At 33.9% G+C, this 26,266-nt stretch overlaps 5 protein-coding genes across 7 annotated transcripts; 3 read left to right on the top strand and 2 right to left on the bottom strand.

The window, feature by feature from the left end:
- The first annotated feature begins 975 nt into the window (after nt 1–975).
- LOC136347403 (NADH-quinone oxidoreductase subunit B 2-like) lies at nt 976–26,014 on the top strand. Of its 3 annotated transcripts, none has more exons than XM_066297344.1 (5): nt 976–1,025; nt 16,259–16,313; nt 25,060–25,415; nt 25,473–25,661; nt 25,718–26,014. In XM_066297344.1, the coding sequence occupies exons 1-5, from the start codon at nt 991–993 to the stop codon at nt 25,854–25,856; spliced, it is 774 nt and encodes a 257-aa protein (XP_066153441.1). In that variant the 5' UTR covers nt 976–990; the 3' UTR covers nt 25,857–26,014. The 3 variants fall into 3 exon arrangements, with proteins under 3 accessions (XP_066153441.1, XP_066153443.1, XP_066153444.1); XM_066297346.1 differs by lacking the exon at nt 976–1,025 and adding an exon at nt 11,329–11,366; XM_066297347.1 differs by lacking the exons at nt 976–1,025; nt 16,259–16,313 and adding an exon at nt 24,795–24,913.
- Nucleotides 2,151–14,383, bottom strand: LOC136347400 (dopaminechrome tautomerase-like). Its single transcript, XM_066297341.1, has 7 exons — nt 14,192–14,383; nt 3,986–4,127; nt 3,670–3,925; nt 3,389–3,611; nt 3,141–3,327; nt 2,892–3,086; nt 2,151–2,834 (listed from the first exon to the last, which is right to left on the bottom strand). The coding sequence occupies exons 2-7, from the start codon at nt 4,114–4,116 to the stop codon at nt 2,636–2,638; spliced, it is 1,191 nt and encodes a 396-aa protein (XP_066153438.1). The 5' UTR covers nt 4,117–4,127; nt 14,192–14,383; the 3' UTR covers nt 2,151–2,635.
- On the top strand, nt 17,629–20,613 carry yellow-g (L-dopachrome tautomerase yellow-g). The gene has a single exon (XM_066297342.1). It carries the CDS (start codon nt 18,357–18,359, stop codon nt 19,476–19,478), a length of 1,122 nt encoding a protein of 373 aa, XP_066153439.1. The 5' UTR covers nt 17,629–18,356; the 3' UTR covers nt 19,479–20,613.
- On the top strand, nt 20,750–22,077 carry LOC136347402 (uncharacterized). The gene is made up of 4 exons (XM_066297343.1): nt 20,750–21,032; nt 21,089–21,575; nt 21,642–21,775; nt 21,828–22,077. Exons 1-4 carry the CDS (start codon nt 20,779–20,781, stop codon nt 22,060–22,062), a joined length of 1,110 nt encoding a protein of 369 aa, XP_066153440.1. The 5' UTR covers nt 20,750–20,778; the 3' UTR covers nt 22,063–22,077.
- Nucleotides 22,076–24,209, bottom strand: LOC136347397 (DNA ligase 1-like). The gene is made up of 3 exons (XM_066297336.1): nt 22,756–24,209; nt 22,452–22,698; nt 22,076–22,361 (listed from the first exon to the last, which is right to left on the bottom strand). The coding sequence occupies exons 1-3, from the start codon at nt 24,043–24,045 to the stop codon at nt 22,165–22,167; spliced, it is 1,734 nt and encodes a 577-aa protein (XP_066153433.1). The 5' UTR covers nt 24,046–24,209; the 3' UTR covers nt 22,076–22,164.
- Nucleotides 26,015–26,266: the final 252 nt, after the last annotated feature.

Genomic DNA, 26,266 nt, shown 5'->3' with positions numbered 1-26,266 from the left:
AGTCACTAAAGGTTGTACTTTTTCACTATTTTCCACGCAAAATTATCACTAAAGTCCATTGCCCATTTGATTCAGTTTCTCGGTAACACTGTTTTATGAACATAATTGTATCGCACTGAAGACGTTAATTGCCATAGATCCTGTAAAAATCCATAATCACATCCTAGGGTGAAAGTACTGGTGTGAACACAGATTTAATAGTAGGAAATCAGGCAATCAAATCCAATAACAGTTCCACACACCTTTCAATGAAATGTGTATAGAACTATTATTGTATCAAACTGAAAACAATGGAAGGGGATAAGTTATAGATTTGCCCAATTAGAGCTATTATTCATAACATAAAGTAACACCTCTTTCTGAATATGTACAATTATTATATGTCTTATCAAGAGATTTGTTATTGCAAAAGTCTTAAAAGTTATTTTAGATATTAGTCAAAGGAGGTACATATATAATGTGACCTATTTGTTTTGAGATCAGTCTCTAAAAAGGTAATTAATCGTGCGATTTAGCCCGTTTTTTTTTTATTATAGAGTTCGATAAACAGCATATTTTCATCCAAAATCGCCTGGTTGATATAAAATTCAAGGCCTATTATGGCAATTTCTAGGAGCAAAATTTCAATAAATCATATCAGCGATTTTTTCGAAAAAAATCTGTGCATTCCACTGAATTGACCACCTCTTAAAACGGGCCTGTGCAAATTTTTATCGAAAAATTTCAAGTAATAACGATTTTGTAGACAAATTAAAAATGCACCCTCAGTATCTGTTTATTTTCAAAAATTCATAGTCGGCTATGGAGAACAAGTGAAGTGCTCAACTGTCAAACAAATAAAGTCTACATTGATATTAGAACTTATTCGTTCTTAATACAAATTGAACTATTAATCCTGATTATTGTGGAAAATGTAAGTTCAAGATAAAAAACAGAAATTGTTTGTCTTGTTGGCGACAACGTGAGCTCGACAGCAGAAGCTGTAGCAGAATGCAGAATTCAACATCAGATATTCAGATAGACCGGTAAGTCGAAGTACTGTGTAACGCATAAATAATATTTCCGATGAAACTGTATCGGTTTCCGAAAATTTGCTTAAAACGAGGTAAAATGGACGTCGTGAACTTTTTCTAAATAACAACCAAGATTTTTATCTTTGGGGTTTACTTGAATAAAAAGTGTATAAGTCAAGACCCCGAAATTTAGAAGAACTACAAGTTAGAATAATTCGTACTTGTGTGAAAATTACTCCACAGCAAATGTGAAATGTAATTTTGACTATACGCAAAAAGAATGACAAGTGCATTGGAGAAAATGGTGGCTTGGTAGAAGTTACAAAAATTGAATTGTTTCTTGGGATGTAATTTCCATTTTTTTTTTGTTTTATTTGTTCTCTATAAGCCTAAGACCATAACTAAATTGTTATAAATTACAAATTTTTGAAAATAAGTAAGTACCTAACGTGGATTTTTAATTCTTTTACAAAATCATTATTACCCAAAATTTTTCATTAAAATTTTATACAAGCCCGTTTTGAGGGGTGGTCAATCCAGTGGCATGCACAGATTTTTTTTAGAAAAATCGCTAATATGATTTATTAAAATTCGGCTCCTAGAAACTGTCATAGTAGGCTTTGAAATTTATGTCAACGAGGCTATTTTTGATGAAAATGTGCAGTTTATCAAGTTCTATAATTAAAAAAGAATACGGACTAAAACACACAATTAATAAACTTTTTATAGACCGACCCCAAAACAAATGGGTCACACCGTATATTTAAAATCAATTTTCAATACTGGATTCTTTGAGACAAACCTGCACTGTAAGCACTATAATTTTCCTGAGGCAAATGGTCAAGCAGATCGACATTTTGAAGTATTAATAGCATACATTTTAACTGCGATAAACAAGATTTTTCGATTATTTTTTAGTTGAAAATTCCCTATTTCTAATTTGGTTGTTCCCGAAAAGTATAGGGTTAGTCTTCTAAGGGTCATTTCCGTCGTTATATGCAATTTGCCATTGTAACCGACGTTGTTATTCGCAACTTTCATTGTATATGAGAAATGTCGGGGTTATACTAGAAGATTTTGAGCATATGCCATTATAATAGACGCAATTAAAGGATATTTCAAAACAATCAGCGGGTATTCTATCGGTTACTTTAGAATTTATTTTCTTACATACTGGAATATAATCAACATATAATTATATTTTTTCAGTTTCAAAATATGTATATTTACATTATAAAAAGTATAAAAAATATCAAAAATAAATACAAAATTCACACAATTTAATCCATCAATAAAATAAACTGCAAGCGTACATAATGTTAAAATACAATATTAAAATACAATACAGAATCTAGACAATATCTTTCATATTTACACATATGAATATACAGGCATTAGGTAATTATTTTGCACGCGTTCAACGAAAAGCATTTTATCGAAAGATCCCATATTGAAACTCCTATGTTACATTAACGTCCGAGGTAGATAAATTACAGAGAACCACAAATATAAGAGCTTAAATTCCACTGGCTTTCTAAGCGAGAAAAGTTATTAATTGTAATATTTATTCTTCTTATGAATATGAACCGAAGAGAGGTAGAACTATGACACAGAAAATTTCCTCAGAAATAAAGGTTGTTGTTCACACTTCCAAATGAGGCTCCAACTTGCGGCAAACGTAAAATTCTCAAGTTCACTTCATTGGGAGTCACATTCCTCTTGAAGAACTTCTGAAACCTGGTGGTAAGGAGCCACACCTCCCCATTAATCCATCTGAGTTCTGACGCAAACTGGATCAAAGTGGGATCATAGGCAATCAGACTGAAATACGCAATAATGTAGTAACAGCCGTTCAGGTAGATAACAAAGGAGACTAACCTTTGTTCGTTGCTGAGGGGGTTCCATGAGGCCAAAGAAGTTTCAGTCAAAGGACTGAAAAATAAAGTGTCATCGTTAGGATTCAGTGCCAGTCCTAGTCCTTGCGACGATTTTCTACCAGCCAAAACTACGGGGATTTCCTCGAATTCGGCTGGAGGCCCTTTGGTGAGAGTTGCTGTCGGAATGCTGAATATCCTGAAGGGAGAAAAAAGATGTAATTATCCTTGGTTTAGATATGTGAGTACCTGCCTGTCTGTCGCTAAAGGTTGGTAAAACACAGTTGCCAATTTGGGAGAATGAGCCAGCCCCACAACCCCATCGGGTAAAGTGAAGCTTTCCCCTTGTATGGAGTAGGTGGCGAAATTGGGGTCCGGGAACATGCTCGGATGAGTTACTCGCCACGTTCGGTCCCTTAAGGCGTCGTAAACAATTATAGCTAGACAAGATTTAACAATAGTTAATATGTACTTGGATGTGATAAACTATAGATCTCTTACACGGAGCAGCAGTGTCTGCAAGATACACAAATGCAGAGTCGCAGGAGCCTTGCACTGATTCATCGATTATGAGATTGGCCAGCAATGAGGCAGGTCTCAGCACTTCCCTAGGGAACTCAACAGTCCTAATTGGTCGGTCAGTCTTGAGGTCAAAAACAACTAACTTTGGATTGCATATTCTTTGGAAGTCATCTATCGAAGTCATTATGCCAGAGTCCAATACCTTTAAGCATAAAAATGAAATGTTCAATCTTAAATCTTGGAAATTATTCTTCTCTTACCCATAATCTGTCGCAAGAATCCAGTCTAATCCTATAAACGCTTACCAATCCTGCACATACTGTAGAGTTATCCAGACCGAGGCCAGCTCCATGGAAAGACCAATCTGGATATGGTTTTAGTTCAGGACTAGAGCCCGAAGGGGTGTGCCTTGGGATAGTGGCTAGCGTTGCAGGAACTCCCGCCCTTAGTCTGGGCATGGCCAGAAAGATTCGGTCCGCAGTTACTTCCAAGCCGGTGAAGATGGTGTTTTCAAGTCTAGAGGTATCATGGAATATTCATCGAACTAGAGGGGTGTAAATATATGTACAGACATACCTGAAATCGACTCTATCGAAACTTGGAGACGGTTCGAATTGAAGGAGACTCCATTGGTTGACTACCTCAAGTTGAAGGGAACTGATGGTTGTTACGCAAATAATGAATATGATGCAAGATTTTTCTCTCATTTCTGAGGTTCCTGGAAAACAAATTTGGGCAATACGCGTTACTATGTGTCTTCTCGGTATACAGCAATGGCACAATCGTACAAATCAACGACATAAGTACACAAACTATCGTACTTACGTCGCTAACTTGCCATTGCAGTTAAGTGCGAAAATAGGGGCGGAGTAGGATTTATAGCCCCTAGACAATCAGATCGTTTCGCTCTCTCCTGGATTCTCTCATGTTTTTTTTTTGTAATATACAAGTGACCTCTCTAAACTTTTTGCCCCTGGTGATCCGCCTTTTCGACAGTATTTATGTTCATTAATAGCGTTTTCTGTACTCGAACAAAATTTATATTCTATTGGCAACATTAATTAAAAATTATATCATTTGCATTTACATTTACACGGTTTTAAATACTAATGTGCTTAGATGATTTAAATAACGACTAATGCATTTGCCGCCATAATAGCAGTGCATTCAATTATGAATACACACATATCATTATTTTAATTTACACCTATGTTATCCTTAGCCTACTTTTTTGCCCGCGAAACCCTAAGAAAATTACAGCCAAAATAAACAATAATTTGTTTCCATTTCGATATATTTCCAATTCATTTAACCCATATTTTCGCTGTTTCGTTGTATAGTGGAATAATAAATACCTATTGCCCCCATACAACGAACCATAAACAAAACATTTCACACGCCAATTTAATAACTACAACCTTTTACGAGAAGTAACAATCGCTTTTTAAATAATAAAGCTTTTTCAAGCAATAGCAAATACGCATTAACAGCAAGAGTCACAGTGTTAGTTAGTTTAATCCGACATTTGAGCGATTAATTGTATTTTTTTGAAACGGATAAGTAATTATTTCGTTTGTTGTGCAAGGGAGAAGCCAATGCAAAATTCCAGGTTGTGTCATGTATCCGTGGTTTAAGAATTATATTAACATAATTAAATTAAAATGAAGCAATAATAAAGAAGATCAAGATGGATGGCTGGTCTTGATATAGGACTTTCAGTCGAAGACAATTGTGAATATTTTCGTGAATATACAGAGTGTCTCTAAATGATCTGTACGAGGCTCTGCCACTGATTCCGAAGATCGATATACGACGGTTTAAATCCTCTCCTGCCTTAATTCAAAATTTGACGGATTTTGAAATACAAGGCTTAATTTTAAAAAATAATTTTTTAAACATTCTTCTGCCATGACAAGAAGTAAAAAAAATCGTATTTAGAGATTTTTAGAAAGGGCGGCAAGGTACATCTTGTAAGAGCCTTCATGCACCTTTTTGAGATATTCGCTGTTCAAATTACAAGATACGCTCCGTCTCCAATGTGAATTATCCAGCGTTTTGCTATTGCCAAAGATCTTTGCGCTTTCTGCGAAAGCGATTTTTTAGAAACACTGGATACAACTTTTAAAACAGTAAATCCAAATACTGCTTTTAGTCTAAACTCACCTAATAAAGGCAACATAATATTAATAAATGCACAGTCATTGTGAATGGGCACCTATAGAGTCAAAACTAATAATGTACCATTTCAAGTAATTTTAAAGTGTGAATTCTTTATTGCAAAGTTAAAGCACCTTTTGCTGGACAATAATCCGAATGATTATTAGAAACTAGATTGACTATGAAACTAGTTTTAATTTATGCTCAGAATATCTCAAGAAAGGAGGTTAATGGAGACTTCTTAGACATATTCTTTACATAGAATATGTTTTAGAATATTTTTATTAATACCTGATTTTATATTGCATGAGAAAAAAGTTACGTTGCTTTAAAGAAGGTCGTCATAGCAGTGCAACGGCGACCTCTCCACGTGATTCACCAAAAATGTATAATTGCGATTTATCGACCCTAAAAACCCCCAAATGAGGGAATTTGCTGATTTGTGGTCCACACAGACGAAACGTTTAAAAAACAAGTTAAAATAAAAATTATCCATGTATTTCTATAACCGTGAACATTTAGACTAAGACAAGTTGGGTTAAATCGCCGTGTGTCGACCTCAGGAATTTTGTTAGAGTTTTGTACCCACTACTTGACGACACCCCGTAGCTCTGCATTTCTGGATATTTTTAGACAGTATGTCCTATGCTTTTGTTAACCGAAATTCCGCCTTATGAAGTGAAATAAACTCAGCAGATTTTAAATTTTCAATGTCAATAATAATTTATGATCAGTCATGCTTGAAAACCAGGCACAAAAAGTTGATCAAATAATTTGCCTGTCACTCATGTGAGCTAACGTTTAGGAAGTACGTTACTTATTCCTAATTATTGTTTTTCCAACAGTAACACTTTGATAAATTGTTTTTCATGTTTTTTCTTCATAAACGCATGCCTTACTATTTTTATTGATATGTATGTTAATAAGAAACAAATTAAACGCCTGATACTTTAAATATAAAACAAAGCAAATTTCTATGTATAAAACATACCTACATAAACTTCATCACTCTCTTTTACTCTTAAAATGGAAGTACATTAATCATGTTGATATCCAATAAATGATCATGGATTGCAGCTAACATTGAACAAGTTATGTATGATATTATTTCCATAATAATACAGTGATTTGTACGGGTAATTTTAGATGTGAAAAAGTGTATTTTTGCAAGTTTCAAGTATCATTTGTCGTTTTGTTCCAAAAAAGGACATTTTAACGCGAGATAATTCTTTAAAAGTAGAGCAGATAGAGAAAGCTAGAAGGTCCCGATACACGATAACAACTCTACACGTGAAAAACATGATTGTTCGACATGATTTAAGTTCATTACCAAACCGTGAAAGTAAGGTACGTGCGGTAACATTTAATTGCTACATCAAGGCATGCGTGTGCCGATTTTTAACACTTGCGGTTTCCAAATTTAAAGAGTAATAAATCTACGAATATAGCGTGTGTTATCTAGAACGGTTTTTAAGGTCTAGGCTTTTAAGGCAGGAACGCACCAAAATTTGATGCTTTCTTGGTAATTCAGATTAGTTAATGTGTATTGTGAAAGTTTGAGAATAATCACATGTGTGACCAAATGAGATATGTACAGTTACGGACAAAAGTATGAAATATTTTCTGAAACGCCATTTTCTTGATAATCATTTTTGTTTTCATCTTCAAAGTTTGTTGATGAAGTAAAGATATGTTCCTGAATTCACCATACAATATTCAACTTAGGAATGTTGTTTTTTAAAAAAGTTGTTAAAAACAAATTTTTTGTTGGACAAAATTATAGAATACTATGTAGTGTCGTTGTTTATAGGGGTAATATCAGTTATTCAGTTCGATTTTGTGGTGCATTTTGTACGAAATATGTCGAAGGAAAAGTGTTTCCCCGCAGATTTTCGAAATTCAATGGTCCAGATGTCACGTGATGGCTACAACTAAAAAGATATTGCAAACATGAGTCATTTAAACCATATTGCCCTATCCGACGAACTTATCAACACAGACGTTTGGGCTCTCTATTAATCCTCATTAAGGATCCAGCAATAAACAACCATAAAAAAACTACCCTTAAAACAACTTAAGCATCATTCTGTTGCTCATAACTTTCATGTAAACAGTTATGCTGTCAGCTTGATCATCTGTATTTTCAAGTTCATTATAATAAATAATTTTAAATTACACAGTTTCTTTGTCGTGAAACTTAATTCATGTTAAAAATCAACCAAGGGGCCGTGTCCAAAATTTTATAAAATTTAACACCTATGGGGATGTAATTGGCCGAATGTTAGTAACATCCCCATATTAGAATGGCCGTCCCAGTAGCCGGATCTCAATTCGATTGAGCATCTCTGGGAACACTTAAAACGAAAAATTCTAGACAGGAATGTGTTCAATCGCGATGAGTTATGGAAAGTCCTGCACGAAAAATAAGGAAAGATTCCTATTTCAATTTGTGAAAAGTTAATCGATTCTATGCACCGTCGATGTCGGGTTGTTATCGACTTGAAAGGATGTGGCACAAAATATTAGTTTATTTAAAGTTTTGTGTTGATTATAATGGATTTTACGAAAGTATTCCATTGTTTCGTCCAGCATAGTTTATTGTTTTTATTTTTTTAGATTTTTAGAAATTAACTTATTTGTTTTTGCTTAAAATATTGTTAAGTACGTACTTGGATTTTTGTATATGTTTATTTTTTAATAATCAACTATTTTGATATAAAAATTTAATGAATTTGAAATATTCCATACTTTTGTCCACAACTGTATGTATGTGCATATTTTACTGTATTATGAAACAACATGCGATTGCATCAAAAATGTCGAGATTTTTCTTTGCCTTTACCCTGTAATTCCGGATTTCGGTGTCGCCATAGAATTTGTTCAGTTATTGATTTAAAAAAAATGAAAAAAAAACAGCTGTGGTTCTTACATTCGAGATAATAATGCATTCTCCTGCATTATGGATTTTTGTTTTTTTCTAACCGCCAATTATAATAAGACATAAAAATGCGAGACAAACGAAGCTCATTAATAAAACTGCGACAATGCATATTGATTATTGTTTATGTTAATTTGCTTAATTACGGACCACAGCCCATATTACAGAAGCAAAAGGCGTCGCTGCATTAAATAAATCAAATGATGAATAATAGTTGATAATCATTTAAAAAAATTTAATTTGATTTCCTTTGCCAATATGAAATTCTTAAGCTTAAGCTTACTTTCGCTGTTGATTAATAATTCTTGACGCTGTAATTAGATTTCTTATACAATTAAATCTTGTTGACATTGTATGTGCTTCATGCAATAAATAGCATTTAGACGGTTATTTTCATCAGTTACATGCACCATTTGTCGTTGAATGCAATATTTTTTATTTCCCTTTGTAAATTTTATTAAATATTAACGTGAAGTAAAATTTTCTCACGCACGAGTGCAATACAAGATATTGCTGCGAGTATGTCAATGCGTTATACGTACATAAAATGTTGACAGTGACACATGCCACTTTCATTTGCGTGCGGTAAAACTCCTTACAGCACATGTGCATTAAAGATGTACTCTCAATTCACAAACAAGTTAATTTTACTACTTTGCTCCGTATTAAAAGTGTGTTGTTTTTCATGTACGACAACTAAAGTAAGATAGACTAATGTTGAATGGTCGTGAATAAGCATCAAAAGTAGATCAGAAGAAAATTTCAAAAAATTCTATCTTGTGTTACATCACTGTAAAAGGGTTGCTTAGGACTTTTAAAAATTACCAAAAATATACAGGTCCGTATTTAAAAAACTAAAGTTGTTGTCATTAGTTCAAAAACTAAGCTATACTTAAAATTTTGGAATTTACTGGTTTACACACATAAGAAAACTATGAAGTTTTTGTATCAAACATTTTACTGAAAAACTTTTACTTTTCGATTTATTTAGAAAATGAAGTTTGACTAAATTTTAATTTTTTTATATTAACTCGGTAACTAAAAATCATTTGGCAGTTTCAGTTCTTCCGAGACTATTAAATTTGGCATATTTTCCTAATTTAACAGATCCTGTAATTCTTACCATTTAACAGATAGCAGTGATAGCACATCGGATTTGGAACATACTGTATATATTTTTTGCTGTTGTGATTTTTAATGCATGACTTTTTATTCAACACCTTTTGGAGTACAAAATATTCGACCTTTATGATGATAATGAGAAAAAGGGAGATCTTTTCCAAAGGCATTATGTAGCATTAAAGTTAGATAGAGACATTGAAATTCTACCGTTCCTTCATAAAATTATTGCAGGATTTATTCCGACTTAGTACATGTTTGCAAATAAAATTCTTTCCTATCATTTGAAGGTCTAAAAAAAACCCATTCAGCCAAACAATGTTATTATCATTTTTATTTTTTGTTCATTATATAACTTCTATTGGTCCAATTCTGTCTTTAAAACTACGATATTACGTCATCAAACACTTTGTGTAAGGTCACACAATAGCCATGTTAACATGAGACATGAATTATTAAATTGATCTTATCTGTTTTGCCTCCGAAATTCACATCTGACCATATTCAAAGTAGATCAGCCTTCAAAAGAAAAAGTCCCATTGATCGTACACATGTACGGAGGTATCACCCATGCCTCAGGGAAATTGTGCAAGCACTTATGGTATGGGTAAGTGCAAATTGAAATACAATGGGTCGTTATTGCAGTGTGGCATTGTGCGTGTGCGGGAAAATATAAATGAAGGCACGAGGAATTTAAATAAATTACTCATAAATTGGAAAAATAATCGAGAATTAATTATAAGAGAGGGAAATTCTTCAAGGATGTTTGAATTCAAGAAAATGCCTCCAGCTTCTCTTCGTAAATAACCATTTAATTAGCATCGAAAGAGCAGAAACCAAACTAGAACACTGCAATTTCCATTACCCATAAATACCGAATTTTTTAAATTTTAAACCGTACTAGAAGTAACGTACTCAACCGGAACCATTTGATGTGGCACCTATTCTATGGCTTTTTGTTCTAAAACACGGGTAGCAGAGTAGCAGCCATATAACAGTCGCTTGCTTTGTTGTTTTTCTAGGAAGTAACTGCAGTTGTAATAAAGATTGATAATTAAGTTGGATTGGATCAAAGAAGCGGGAAAAAATGGCGACATGTATATGTAGTAATATTTACAGGTGTGTGGAATTTTTTTCTGCTTACAATTAATGACCGACATTCAGTATAGATGTGTAAACATAATAAAATATATATACACGGTGATCCATTTAAAACAGTCCACCTGAAATATTTTGAATGGAATTTTTTTCTTTTGAAAACCCCGGGACACGTCAATTTTACTTTTAAAGGGGACACTTTTAAATCATAAATTCGTAAGTGTAGAGTCATCACCCTAAACGAAATGGCGATCCCTTCAAGAATCTTAAACGACACGGGGGATCAAGTAGCACATCAAATCAAAAGTATTTTAATTCTCTTTACAAGCATGCTGAAAATTTTTTGTTCCGCCTTTAAATATGGTAAAAAAGACCGTTTTAAAACGTCGATGAAATAAATCGAAAAAAATTGTGTTTATCACCGAATTCTTAAGATGGGTTTCGTTAGCATTGAACGGGTAGTTTCGTTCCGATTTTACACTGGTCAGAATTGTATCTTCAAATTTATCGATTCATCCAACGATTCAAAGTATCATGGTTTACACCACAGCAGAGAGAATTGAATTTATCACCATCTATTTCATAAACAATGAAATAGCCCTAGAAACTGCAAGAATTTTTAATGGAAGACGTCCCGGTAAAAATGTGAGCAATTCCTTTGTGAGGAATTCAATATTTAGTATAATTAATAATCATGGAGACTGCATCGGTTGGTAACAAAAAACATGAAAGGCGACATACCATTACCAACCGGGCTGCACAGATTACAATTTTTGAACATATTGAACTGGATCATGTAAATCAAGAAAAGTTTATTTTAAGCACCCAAGAATTAAAAGCAACATCAGGTATTCCCCGTAGTAATATTCAGAGGATCTTGAAAGAGCATTATTTCCATTCCTATAAGATGCATCTCATTCATGAGCTCAATGAAGATGAGCCAGATAGTCGGATGCAATTTTATGAGGTGATGACTAAGAGCATTTTGATCAATCCCAATTTTTTATATTCTATATGGTTTTCTGACGAATTCACATTCTTCTCGAATGACTTTGTAAATAGGCATAACTGTAGATATTAGAGTGAAGTGAATCCTAGAATTATGAGAGAACAGCATTCACAGTATCCAGAAAAATTGAATGTATGGGCTGAGATTTTGGGAAATTATGCTTGACAACCTGACGGGTGAGTCATACCTCAATCTGCTTCAACACTTCATCTACCGTCATAATGTAGATATCCTTGAAAACGACGATCAAATCCAAGAGAATGGTGTTTTTTTTTCAACTAGATAGCGCTCAGCAGCACTATGTAGTTTTTATACGTAACTTTTTGGATAAACATTTTTCGGAACACGGGATCGGTAGAACAAATTTCATTAAATGGCCCCCAAGATTGTCCGATTTAACACCATTAGACTTTTTCTTTAGAAGATCTTCGCCACCGAATAGTGTATGAGTGTATGTGTGTTCCGAAATGCTATAAAATGTTCGGGGAGGAGTTGAACGAAGGTTTTATTATTGTATGGGCGTTAATGGATTACAATTTAAACACTTAATTAAAAAACGTTATTTAAATATTTGTGTTTTGCGATTTATTTTACAATATTTAAAGGTGGAGCAAAAAAATGTCAGCATATTGGTAAAGAGAATTGAAATACTTTTGATTTGGTGTGTCACTTGACTGACCCCCCGTGTCATTTAAGATTCTTGAAAGGACCACCACCCCATTTAGGGGGGTGACTCTAACCTATGAATTTATGGTCTAAAAATGTCTCCCTTAAAAGTAAAATTTACGTGTTTCAAGCTTTAACGAAGAAAAAAATTCCATTCAAGATATTTCAGGTGGACCATTTTAAATGGACCACCCTATATGCATTTTTAAAGTGAATGTTCCAGTGGTTTTGCCCATAGAAGAAGTTTAGGTTGCTGATTATTTGTTTAACATAGTGTCCCACGTAATTTCGTGGGATTGACTTTAGTTATTTCCCACAAGCAAATTCTATCTCCATGTTTGCAAATTCGATGATAAATATAATTTATAATGCAAATTGACTTAAGTTTTAGTTTACATGTCCAGTATTCCTTCCTTTCTTTTTGACGTGGCTTTTCAATTTCTTTTCAAGAACAGCTGGAGCCGGGTTTATGCTTACCTTGGTAGGAATTTTCCTTAGGGCTTTATATGAATTTCAATCTAACATGCGTGGCATTGTTCCTTTATAGACCTTGGCAATGACTGGCCAAACTGTCCATTGAGGATCTTGCTAGTTTAGATCCGTTAACCTTGGATTTGTTCCATTTTTATTGTGTCAAAGTAATTAGTTACACGCGGTGGAATAAATCATAATTCACCATAGAATATTTGTCTTTTATCCTACGTGAGAATATCCGTATTTGAAAAAGAACTCTTCCACATTTGAATAAGTTTTTTTTATTATTGGACTTAATTTTTTTTCCCTGAACACCTGTTTTAGAATGCTCGATTTTGAGGTGTTAGTCGGAATTTCTCAGAACTTTGTATACGACCTTGTAAAATATATTCTATTTAATGATTTTCTAAGCACCCTCGAGATAAATCTAGTGACCATTTTGCCGTAATTTGAAAATTTTGTACCATCCCGCATGTTCAAAATTATGAGCTGTCTGTACATTTGCTTTGATTTTATAATTTTTGCATCCAAACGATTCTTCTATCTACGAGGTTTGCAGGTAATTGCCACTTTGGAACGTAGCTATCTGCATGATTATCCGAAGAAGTAGGCATTTACAAAAATAGTTTTAATTTTTTCTTGAGGTGATTTGAAAATATTAAAAAAAATTAATTTGACTTCTTCAAGACACTTTTTCTTCTTTAGAGAATGGTACCATCGTGCGAAAAATTGCAACTTCGCAACAGTCTTTTGTCACGCGGCCATTTTCTTGCTATGAGTATTTGCACGTAAAGTACTTCACTCAGGGAGACTGAGATTAACGACCATGTTGCCAAACCATTTGAAAATTCTTAATGCTACGCGAAGGGTTATGACCTCACTGTCCTGAACAATGAGACTTAAACATTTACTAAGAGTGCAATTATTAACGTCCTGCCAACTTTAACTACGAGGTATTAATTATTTTCTTGGTTTCAATGAAAACTAATTTGATCTCAAGTCAGCAGAATATTAACAAATTGGCCCAAACAGAATTGATAAAAATTTTATGATATTTTTATTACTGGGGAAGTGCTTAAATTTTTCAATAAATGGCCAAAAATTAATTTTCAATGGCATAACAAGGAAGGGAAGTGCTTCTATTTTTCTTTTCTTAAGGCAAATTAGGCATTGCATCATGAAGGTAAATAGTAATGAAACATATTGTTTGCTAAATAATTTGAGGATGTAAAACTCATAGTTTTACTGCTGGAAAATAATATTTTTTTTAATTTTTCAGTGTTTTATACAAATAATATTTTTGCTTAATTCTGAAACTTACGAGCTGCACTCCACTTAAAAAAATCCTTTCAAAATTTCGTGCTTTTCGGTACACGTACTCCCGCACAGCACCGCACTGAGTATTAACCTCCTGGTACTACCCCGAACAATCCAAGACAATCTTTAAACATCGATTCTTCATTCGCAGGACGGAACCACTTTCGCTGTGTGGCAGCCCTTCCATTACGCCCCTCGACCTCGGTGAGCCTCCGGTATCACAAATTGTGGTACCGGGTGTCAATCGGAGGGGGCGACCTTACGCGCAATTTTCATGTGCGTACCGTCATTCAACAGCATTAATTATGTAATTCGTTTTGGTTGTTCGTTAGCGAACTTTACCATTGATTCTTTATCGCACCCAATTAGTGGTACCGCCCGGAGCCGTGCCTTTCGTTACAGTTTTTGTACAAAATTAACGTGATTTTTGGGGGAACCAACAGATTTAATTTAGATTTTACAATTTAATTTCGGAAATTTGATAATGACAATGTGGAAACTGAAGGAAGAGTTTCTTTGTTAATAGGGCGGTTAATTATCCGATCTTGTCATTGAGGATGACGAAGTCTTGCTTATGTTGAACTGATTTAATTAAAACTGTTCTAATATTGTCGACCAAAAGAAAGGATGTTGATTTCTCAATATTGTTTTTCAGATTGTCTTTTGCGCCGTTTTTACGTCGATTTTGAACGGTACAGCAATGGAAAGGGGTTTTAAAGTTTTTGGCAAAAAATTATACGCATTATTATTACAAAACGTAAACTCAATACACAAATACAAGCCTTGTGGTGTTGCTGAATGGCAAAATCAATTACTTTCAAATCATAGTATTTTTGCTCTATTATAAAAATAATTCTATTCTGTTTGTCATGATTATACAACTGTTTTTGCATTTTTTTTTAAATCGTGCGAATAAAATAAATATTACTTGTGTATGTGTCATGTTCACACAGGGTGATGCATTTGTTTTCTTGACGTCTTACAAATAAAAATTTCTACATTTGCTCATGATCTCGTGATAACAATATACAGTGTGATATCTTTAACTGTAATAAATTCAGTGTCTACATGGCATTTAATTTTTGGTACCACTGCTTAAATACATCAAATCTTATTTTACCCGATAGTACTTTCTGGTAGTGTTCTGATGCTGCAAATGTCAACTCCTTAGCTAGGGCGACAGTTACCCTTAAAAGTTTAAATGAAAAGGGGGTTCAAGTGACACACAATTTTAAAGATTATGAGCGAATATAACAATTTTTATTTGAAAGACGTCAAGAAAACGAACACATCACCCTGTGTAAACACGACACATACACAAGTAACATTTATTCTATTCGCACGATTTAAAAAAATGCAAAAACAGTTGTATAATCATGACGTCATATATAACAAATTTGGGACACGCTGTATAAAATCTTCTTGTATCAAAAAAAGCGCAATTTGAAATATTTATCGACATGTCCGAGCATATTTTCGAAAAAAAACCGTCTTTGATTTAATAAATTTATTCCAAGTTAGAGACTCACACTGTATATTCAACAGTGTTATTTACTAGTACATTCAGGCGATTGTCAAAATTCGTTTTCCTTCTATGCACATTTCCAACTCTCGACATGTAACTCTCATTCGAGAACGCAATCGCATTCGATACGAATAATGGCTAATTATGGTTGCATGTCGGTGGACTTGTAATGCACATAAACACTTACTGAGCAACAATTATTTTTGTTGTGTACCGATCACGTGACCCACATAGATTCGCACTATATTGCCCAAGGTGCAGTCTTAATGCCCTAAATTCCTATTAAAAGCACATATACAAGTATTGATAAATACTAATTTAATTTTTAAAAATACATAAATTATTTATTGCACACTTGGTCATAGTAATTAATTGGTTGTTTTGAGGCTTTTATGAATGAAAACTTTCTACTACCCATGTATGAATAACATTACGGGTAACTTCGCAAAATTGTCATATGCATAAGTTTAACTGGGCCATAAATTGTTGATAAGTTGGGCGAATATGTTATGTAAAATTATTTAATTCGCTTTCTTTTCGTTACAGACATTATGAGGTGAAAAGTGAAACCAACAGTGGCAATGGAACTTTTCTCTCGCCGGTAAGTGGTTTAAACCAAAAGTAAATTATTTTTTACCTAGGGATATGAATGTAAAATTTCCCCATAAAATATAGCATTTATAGTGAGATAGTAATCACCAACGACACATAGCATTTCTGTACCCAGACCCAAGGAATGTACTAGTATTTCCGTGTTTATGCTATAAGGTTGAATAGGTTGGGTCGAATTCTCCACTCACTTTCAGTCCTAATGACACCCGACTTGTGTTTCATACCAATCCACCAAACCCAACATACTTATGGCTGTGGACAGTTCTAGTCCAATAATTGTGACCAATTGCTATCAAGATATTGATTATATTAGTAGCTGTAATATCATGTTTATTTGTAACCTTAGTAGCAGTAAAATATATTGTGTTCGAAGAGTGTGTAGTAAGAGGTTGCAATATCGTAACTTTTTTATCAAGTGGAACAATCTCAGTTATAATATCTCTTATTATTTTTCAAGATGGCTTGATCTAGACTTAAGATATATCGTTTCACTGCCGTATTGTCTTCGCCCAACGTATGAGGACACACAGGAAATCAATTATACTTTTTTCCTTTGGAACGCAAAAATACGCGATCGGGTGTATTACTGGTTTCTTATTTTGTTCGTCTATTTTTACAAATTGACCTCACTGGAAGTGATATTGAGACTTGTTGCAGGAACATCTTCATTTTTCTAGATTTTCGTGTAGACCTGTGGCGTTTTGCATGGCATCGCAATTTGTTGACCTTTTGGTGCCAAATTTTTCGAAACAAAATTAGATTTTTTTTAATTGTGTTAACCCAAAATCAGGTGTACGCCAATGTAGTTGAAACCCCACGTTTTGTTCTATTTTTTTATGATAATTTCGAATAGACCAACAATTTCATTCAGGCGTTTCCACTGAACAATTTATGGGAACTATTTGAACGGAAATATTGCTCAGTTCTTTTGTTTCAAAGCATTAGATTACTGATGCAGTGACGTAGGCTGTCAGAATGTAAGCCACGTTGCCAGAATTCAATTTATTTCTTTAGTTTTTAGTATTTGGAAAAAATATTTCTTGGTGTCTTCCTATTCCACGTATCTGAACGTTTCTCTATTACTTCAGTGGCATTAAAATTGTCAAATAAAGCGTGCATTATATGTATTGATTTGGTTTTACCTGTCTCTTTGACACGTCTCTGAATATTACGTTACCTGTTTTTTTTTCTGGAATTACAGGATAATTCACGCACAAAGTCATTTTTTAAAGGTATAGATATACATTTTTTTATACAGTGTCTTTTTATGTTTGCGTTGTTGATGACGTTTTTTCGGGCTCGTAAGTACGGTAAGCGATATTTCGTTAAAAGATGTTCCGAAACAGACATTAAGCACTAAACCTCTAGCGCTTTGAATTAAATAAAGTGACAGTTGAAGGTGCCCTTTTGTGTATAATGTAAAAGTTCAACATTTAACTGGGCTCGTAATTCATGCCAGTGCAACAGCAAAAATGCATTATATTTTAAAGTTCAGTTGTGGGCACGATATACCACGCCCACCACTGCAATGCAAATCATACTAATCAAACACAATGATCACTTTCGTGCCGACTTAATCACAGTTTAATCCAACTTTAGAATAATATTTAATAGTAATTATGTATTAAATAATACCGCCTTATTCTTTTGTGATTGACCCATTAGAAGGGAATAATGAGGATTCTTTAATTTGCTGAAAATGGTTGTATTACTATGTAGAACAATGATTCAAATATTTATATCCAATTGAATAATAATTATAATGCAAATAAAGCACTTTCAGGGACGGAGTAATGACTTCACATATACAAGAATTTTGATTGTGTAGTGGGTGCATCCACCCAGGAAAAAATTATCATTGATGCAAGTGAACTCAAACACTTTAGTTTGATCAATTTTTGCTATATTCAGGGTCATAGAAATAATACACACCGTGACCCCTGCATTGTTTTCGGTTGTACCCTATAAATGCTCAAAACAAGTATAGTTTAAATCACTCTATTAATGTGTGCTTTAAAAAAATACAAGTACCATGATCCTGCTGCTTATTGGTACTAGCGTAATCGCCCCGATCTTGACTGCTTCCTGCAACCAGAATCATGAGAGTTTCTTCAAAATTTCGGGTCGCAATGTTGAATTTCCCTGCCAGAATTGTCTAGACATCTACTCATCCACAGGCAGATACATCCCCAGAAACATCATAGCAACCAGATTACAAATCTTTAGAGATAAGGCCATTGTAGCGCTACCCAGGTACCGACCAGGAGTGCCCTTCACAATCGCCCAATTCAAGTTGGATTCCGATCTCTGGAAACCCAAATTGAAACCTTTTGCTTCTTGGACTATCCAGGAGGAGGGCAACTGCGAAGCTATTCAGAATGCAGTGGATTTGTTCATGGACCCTATGGCAATACTTTGGGTGCTGGATTTGGGCATTTGCAATACTCTGGAACAGCCGGTGAGGAGATGTGGCCCTAAAATATGGGGATTGAATCCTGAAGATGGTAAAATTGTTAAGACTGTCAACTTAGATACTTTAGTGAGTACAGAAAGTCGCCTGCAATTTTTGGTCGTGGATTATTCCGATGAAATGATACCATTTGCGTACATCTCAGATGCAGGTACCGGAGCAATAATTGTACTTAACTTAGCACTAAGCACTGGCTACAGAGTGGTCTTGCCAGGAGTTGTAGCTGCTCATTGCGGAGCCAAAGACATTCTCTATCTACAACTATCGCACAAGCCATCAGGAAATATTCTCTACTTCAGCTACCTCTCCTCCCCACGACTATTCTCAATTAAAGCCTCTTATTTGCAAACTCGACATACCGCAGACGCTTTGGTGGACGTTGGCGGGAAGCCTGCAGGTACCCAAATGGTACTTTTGGGTACCAATAACGAATCCATTTACTTTCGATATAAAGGAGAATCGGATATTTACCTCTGGAACTGCGATTCCAGTTTCAAACCTGACAATTTTGTTTTGGTACAGAAGGGGGGCGAATGCCGGATGGCCACTCAGGTGGTTTCTGGATGGAAGCAGCTTATGTTGGTTATTGAAAGCAATTTTCATGACTTCATCACTAATTCTACTGGATCTTTGGATGCCAGCGTGGCTGTCTACCCTCTTGACAAAGCCAGCGATTGTACGTGAAGTGCCTAAATTTTCTAGTTGTTTTGTAATAAAAATTTTCTGAAGATCGATCCTTTATTTAATTTGAATCAAAAATGGGTAAAACTTTCTACATTTAATAGCTGTCTATACCTTCTTATCAAAGTGATTAACTTTGTTACTAGTGCCTAAATTTTCCGTAATGCTTTGCAATAAAAATTTCAATGCGGCGATTTTTTATTTAGTTTAAATTAAGCGTCAAGAGATCGTTCTTTGTATGAAGACAGACGTGCTGGAAATAATAGGTAGATAATTTGGGTATAATGAATGTCTATTAGTGAAATTATATGAAAAACTAAAAATGTAGCAAGGGGTAATTGAAATTTGCTATTATTCTTTGAAATTATTAGTAATTATCGGATATCACACTGCCTTGCGAAAGGATTTATAAGAAATGCCTATTTAAGATTACTAATAGGATTTTTTTGTAACTCCTTATTCTCTCATTAAAGTTTTCAGTGAAAAATTTCGTCACAAAATTTATTAAGTCAAGGAAAATGTTGTATTTAGTACATTGCAAGTGAATCATCAAATTAAACCATTTTCAAAAAAAAACAATTCACGGTTTTTTTTTGAAAACTCAAAGGTGTAAACCAAGTTAATTTTTCGAACTTACGCAACCATGAATACACTTCCTGTTTCTACCCTTATGAAAGTGCCCTCTATAAATTGTCAAAGGGTTACGGATGTTGAATAGTTTAACAACGTTTACACCGTAGTACGTATGTACATGTCTAAGTATTATTTGAAACCAGTTCTTTAGATTTATATGTGTAAAAAATCCCGATTTTCTAAAATTCCACAATATCTTTTTAAGAAATTTGTAGTTCGTTTAACGTATTTCTGGGTTAGTTTAATCAAAAAGATTTAAAAATTTTTGTGACCTAAAAAGTCTTGAAAATGGGATATTGAACTATATATATTGCAACCTTAACCTTTATGAAACGTGCATATCCACCCAATTTTCTGATTCGTAGCTTTTAAGTCGTATTATAAAGAGCACGATGAAATGTTAGGAATGCTCACAGAAGAATTATTAGGTTCCTATATTTGTTCCTGTGTTATTGTACGTACATATATTTTAATAATATAATTGCATGATGCTAATATGTTTTTAGTTCAAATATAAACTCACTTTTTCATTAGAAAATTTATTATTGTTTATAAACAAAATATTGTCCAAATCATAACAAGTTGATTACGCCACAGTAATTGTCTTGTATATGCAAAAATTAACTCCACAAACAGTACAACCGTACTTGCCCGTTCATTAATTTTAACCATGGTTTTTCCGTTCAGTTTTAAGCTAATCCATTTCCTCGTTCTCCTCCTCTTTGCTAAAGCACATCATGCCATAGAAATGGAAACTTTACACTCTTTAGGCATCAGTGACAATTTCTACGTTAGTGACATAGCTGTGCATTTCAATAGGGTATTTTTAGCCCTTCCAAGAACTGTATGTAACAATAATGTAACTCACCCCACATTAGTAGAAGTTCCTTGGAGAATCGAATTTAATGTCATTTTGAAAAGCAGGTATTGAGACATTTAATTATTATCAAATAAATTAAGTTTAATAGAAAATAAATTAGAATGAAGTACATTGAAGATCAAGTCTGGGCCAATTGTGAGGACTTGCAGAACGCAATTTCGTTAGCAAAAGAGGGATCAAAGTCAAAATTATGGGTGTTGGATCAAGGAAATGAGTTTTGTACTCCAAAACTAATGGCCTATTCATTAATTCACAATAGTCTCTTAGATGATGGGATAATAAAGATAGAAAATGTGCCACAGAAAGTATTATCCACGATGGTGGTGGAGGATGGTAATACACTAGGAGAGCACAGGGCATTTGTTGCCTCTGCTGGTGATAATGCAATATTAGTGTGCTATTTAAGTGACCTAAAGTGTTTGAAAATGGGGATTTTCGAGGAAAATAATTTCCTTAGGCCCATAAAAGCAGAGTTTCTAAGTATATCTAAGAGTGAATCAATAATGTATTTGACAGGAAGCAACTCTATAGAGGTGTTTGCTTTGGATTTAGAGCAAATTTCTCATGAGAATTGGAAAAGTGACAAAGTAAGGAAGAATTCTCAAGAAAATAAAATGTCCTTACTACATACATGAGAAATCTTTATTTTGTAGAATAATTCAATCCTTATAGTTCAATTCCTGGGAGAGAAACTTGGGCCGTCAAGTGCTTTGGAGATTGACATTAAAAACGGCCTTATTTACTATCTTACTAGGGATTTTGCAATTGTCAGGTGGAATATTGATGAGTAAGTTTATGAAAAGTATACCAAATATACTTTCTAAAGAAAGTTTAAATAGTAAACCCATGCGAGCAGAAAGTCACGATGTTTTGGCGCAGTCCTTCACAAAAATGCCGTATGTTTCGAAGGTATTTACAGATACACAGGGCGGGGTTTTTGCTCTTGTAAATCCCTTTAGTCTTCAAGAGTGTCAGAAGAACAATTGGGTGGGCAAAAATACAGAACAATTAGAAAGAGTGGTGCAAATCATGAAGTACCATTGGGTGTTGGATAAATTCATCCAATATTTTTAAATAAATGAAATGGTCGTTTTTACAAAAAAAATCGTTTATTTCTACAATAACAATAATTCCTACATACAAAATAAGTCAATAAAATAAATATCTCAATATATATTAAAATTTAATAATTTTGTTGGGCCTTTTCACCATGTGAGGAATGAACTTTTTATCCTGAGGGGCACTCATGTCATCAGGGTTCCCATTGTCCAGTGTCCCAATACTTAAGCAACTCTGCAACTGTATTTGTTGTGTCTGGAATTTAGGACAGTCCTTTTTTAGATGAGTTACATCTCCACAAACTTTACAGGCACCTTAAAATGAAAACAAATACTGAAGAAAGCAATTTCTGTGGATATGGAGATTGTCATAGTTGAGAGGCTGTTTTGAAAGGTATAACTTACCTCCTTTTGGATACAGTCCCCTCTGATTATCTGGACACTGCTTGGCAATATGCCCCTGCTCCTTGCATATGAAACACGAAGCAAATTTGTAATCCATACCTCTCACCACTTTACATTCAAAGTGTGTATGTTCAGTAGATCCACATTTAAAACAGATTCCTGTACCTGTAGTGTGGGCAACTTGATCTTTGTTAAGTTCTGGACATTCTGATAGATTGTGACCAGATTTTCTACATTTGAAACAAACCTAAGAAAAAAAAATTCATATTACAGGTTGTATACTCTATACAACTTTTACACCTACATTTTTTTTTTCTCTTGCAAAAGCCTTTTCTGCCCTGCGCCTCTCCAATTTCAAAGAAGCATTAATTTCACTTCTTGGCAAGCCCTTGCTAATCATCTCCTTCCTCAAATTCCTCAATCTGTCGGCATCTTCCTTTTTAACTGGGAATCCATCAACATAATCAATTTCCACATTTTTGCCATTAATAAACAAAGTATCTGCTTTCAGTTTTTTCCTATGGTGTTGTTTGTTGTCTCGAGGTTTACCTTGTTTCTTTTGCTTCTGTTGTTGCAGGGTATACTCTGGTTGCTTGTGCTCAAATGGTTTTTTCTCTTCACTATTTTCTGGTACAGTGTCAGTTTGATTATTTGATACATTTCCATTGAATGTATTATTGTTATTCTTTAATGCAGCTTTTTCTTGTCTTGCTTTCCTTCTTCTCTCAGCCTGTCTGATTTGCTTTTCTTTTTTCTTTTTAATTTTCTGTAATGTCTCCTCATCAAGGTCCTCTTGTTTGTTAATAATCAAATCACTTTTATGTTTGAGTTTTTTCCTTTCTTTCTGCTTTTTACGTCTCTCCAGTTTTTTCTCAATTTGCAGATTTATATCTGCATCACTTTCACCTACTTGTTGCTTATCAAACTCTGCTTCAACTTTACAAATTTCTTGTGCTTTTAGATCTTTTTTCAATTGTTTTTTCTTCTCACTTTGTTTCTTGAACCTTTCCTGTTTCTTCTGGATGAGTCTTTGTTCTCTCTCACTCAATAGCTTTTGGCTTACAGCTTCTTTGTTGATTATAAGTTGTAATTTTTTTTTCTTTGCATTCTTAATAACAACCTCCTTTGGTTCTTCTTTTGTGCCTGCTATTTCAGGAGGTTCATCATCACTTTCACTTTCAGCTATATTTGGAGAGTGTTCTTGACTACATTCTTGCTTGCTTAGAACTTTGTCTATTTGTGATTTCAAGGCTGCATATTCCTCATTATCAGATTCACTTGAATCAGACTCAAGAGACCTTTTGGGCTTCTTATTTTTGATGTTGTTTTGAGCAGTAATAGGTTTTTTACCTACACCATTAGTTTGTGGAAAATCCGCCCATACACAGTTTTTATGCTCCTTCTCCTCTTTTTCTTGTAAAAAAGCGTTGTAAGAAGCTTGTCTCCTCTTCATAGCCTCTTCACGCTGTTTCTTATCCTCTAATTCCTTACTTTTGTTGAGGAGGTCCTGTTTCATTTCGCTCCAAGATGTGGCTGGTTCTGGCAATTTTTCGTTGGAGGATTTTGATCCTTTGGCTCTCGCAAATCGGGTCATTTTGTATTTGTTCGCAGCACACTAATTGCCACAATGCTATCAGTTGTTTATAAAATAAGAATAAGCAAAAGAATTAGATAAATTCTTTTTATTAATTATATTTTATTTAAAAATTTTATTACATAAATTTAACTAGACAAAATTGATAAATGAGGTTAAGTTCTGCAGAATGCACGTGTGTGTTTATCTATTGCCTGACGTTTTGACACTCGAATTTTTTCTGAGTTTAGAAATATGGCACCATCGTTAGTGGTGCTGTCTAGCATCAGTTTCTCTAAAATTTTTATTTTAAGTTATATTTTTATTTAATCGAAGTGGATTGAAAAAATAGAAAATTTATTTTCTGCGAGAAATAATTTAAATTTGGATTTTTTAATTTTATGTAGAATTAAGTACAATAAATATAAGATAGTAATAATATTTCTGAATTCAAATTTGTACTTTCTTTACTGATGTCCTTTTTCTATGAAGTAATTAGTCACTTCATCAGAAAATAATGAAATTTTGTACTTATTAATTCTTATATTGGTTTCGACTCGAATTTCGAAAACCTAATTTTTTAATTAATTTTCTAGAAGTTTATGCTGAATGTTCTCTGCATTTTATTACTTACTTCTTATTCTTAGTATCTACTTGTAAGTAAACTCTAAAAATTCTAAACTTAGGTTAGTTTCCGAGTTGTATTTATGTCCCATTGTCAGTTTTAATTTCACAGCTCGTTAAATCAATATGATGACTTGCTACAACCCTTGATTGACAGTTGACCTTTAATCTGTCTTTTTCTTAGCGTCCGCCATCTTGGAAATTTTAATGTTTATTACGTAAATCTTTTTAAATTAAAATTGTCAAATAAACATACAAAAACAAGGTAAATTGTTTATCCTGGGCAAAAAACACAACATACGAAATCGTCATGTTATTATCCCACTGTATTTTTCACTCTACTTATACACTCAACTCCTCTCCCCACCTTCTAACCTATAAACATATTTTTAACTTTTTCTCTTTTTCAAGATGTTGCGGAGCGCCGTGGCGCCAGCCAAAGAAGCACTAAACACCCCCACCTTGTTAAGATCACTCTCCGGCAGTTTTGGAAACGTGCAAATCCAGAAGAAAGATCATTCAACAACTCCTGCAAATGAACAGTCTAGCCAGCCTGCAACTGCTTTCAGTTCAGATGTGGTTGATCAAAAGCCTAAGCCATACTCTCCTTTTCAAAATACAAATAATATGGCTGAATATGCTTTGGCTAGGTTAGATGATTTATTAAATTGGGGTAGGAAAGGGTCTTTATGGCCAATGACTTTTGGATTGGCTTGTTGTGCTGTTGAGATGATGCATATAGCTGCCCCTCGATATGATATGGACAGGTAAAGGTTGTTTATTTTATTATTTACGAATCCAAAGAATTATAAGATGATTCTTAGATTTGGAGTAGTGTTTAGAGCTTCACCACGTCAAGCAGACTGCATGATTGTAGCTGGAACTTTAACAAACAAAATGGCTCCTGCTTTAAGAAAAGTTTATGACCAGATGCCTGAGCCTAGATGGGTAATTTCTATGGGTAGTTGTGCTAATGGAGGAGGATATTACCATTATTCATATTCAGTAGTAAGGTAAGTTTTTTAAATATTTTGTCTAAGGGGTACTTCAAGCATTTTTGCATTTTCAGAGGCTGTGATAGAATCGTCCCTGTAGACATTTATGTACCTGGATGTCCACCCACTGCTGAGGCATTATTATATGGTATCCTGCAGCTGCAGAAAAAAATTAAGAGATACAACACAATTCAAATGTGGTATAGGAAATAAAGGATTCTAAAAGGAACCAGTAGCAAATTTGAATAGCAATTGTATAATTAAGTTTGTGAAGTCATTAATCTCCTACTACATTAGGAAAACACCATATTGATTATTTAATTATTATTAAGTAAATGTTAATGAACATATTAAAAAATCCTCCAATTTAATGCTTCTTTGGTAGTCTTATGATTGCTCCTGCACAAATGAAAGATACACCCATCAAAACCCTATTAGGTGTAAAGATATGCAGAAAAATCTCATTCATGCATATGTCAAATAAAAGCTGGACACTCCACTGAATATAGGATGAGAGTGCTTGTTCAAGTTAATCGAGAATCGTTAAAAAAAGAATATTTTCACTCAGATTTTGCCTTCGGGAAACCAGTGGCGTACATGACAATTTTGACCAAAAAAAAAAG

Source organism: Euwallacea fornicatus, chromosome 28 (genome assembly GCF_040115645.1).
Source record: "Euwallacea fornicatus isolate EFF26 chromosome 28, ASM4011564v1, whole genome shotgun sequence".
NCBI lineage: Eukaryota > Metazoa > Arthropoda > Insecta > Coleoptera > Curculionidae > Euwallacea > Euwallacea fornicatus.
This window is presented reverse-complemented; position numbering and strand designations above follow the sequence as displayed.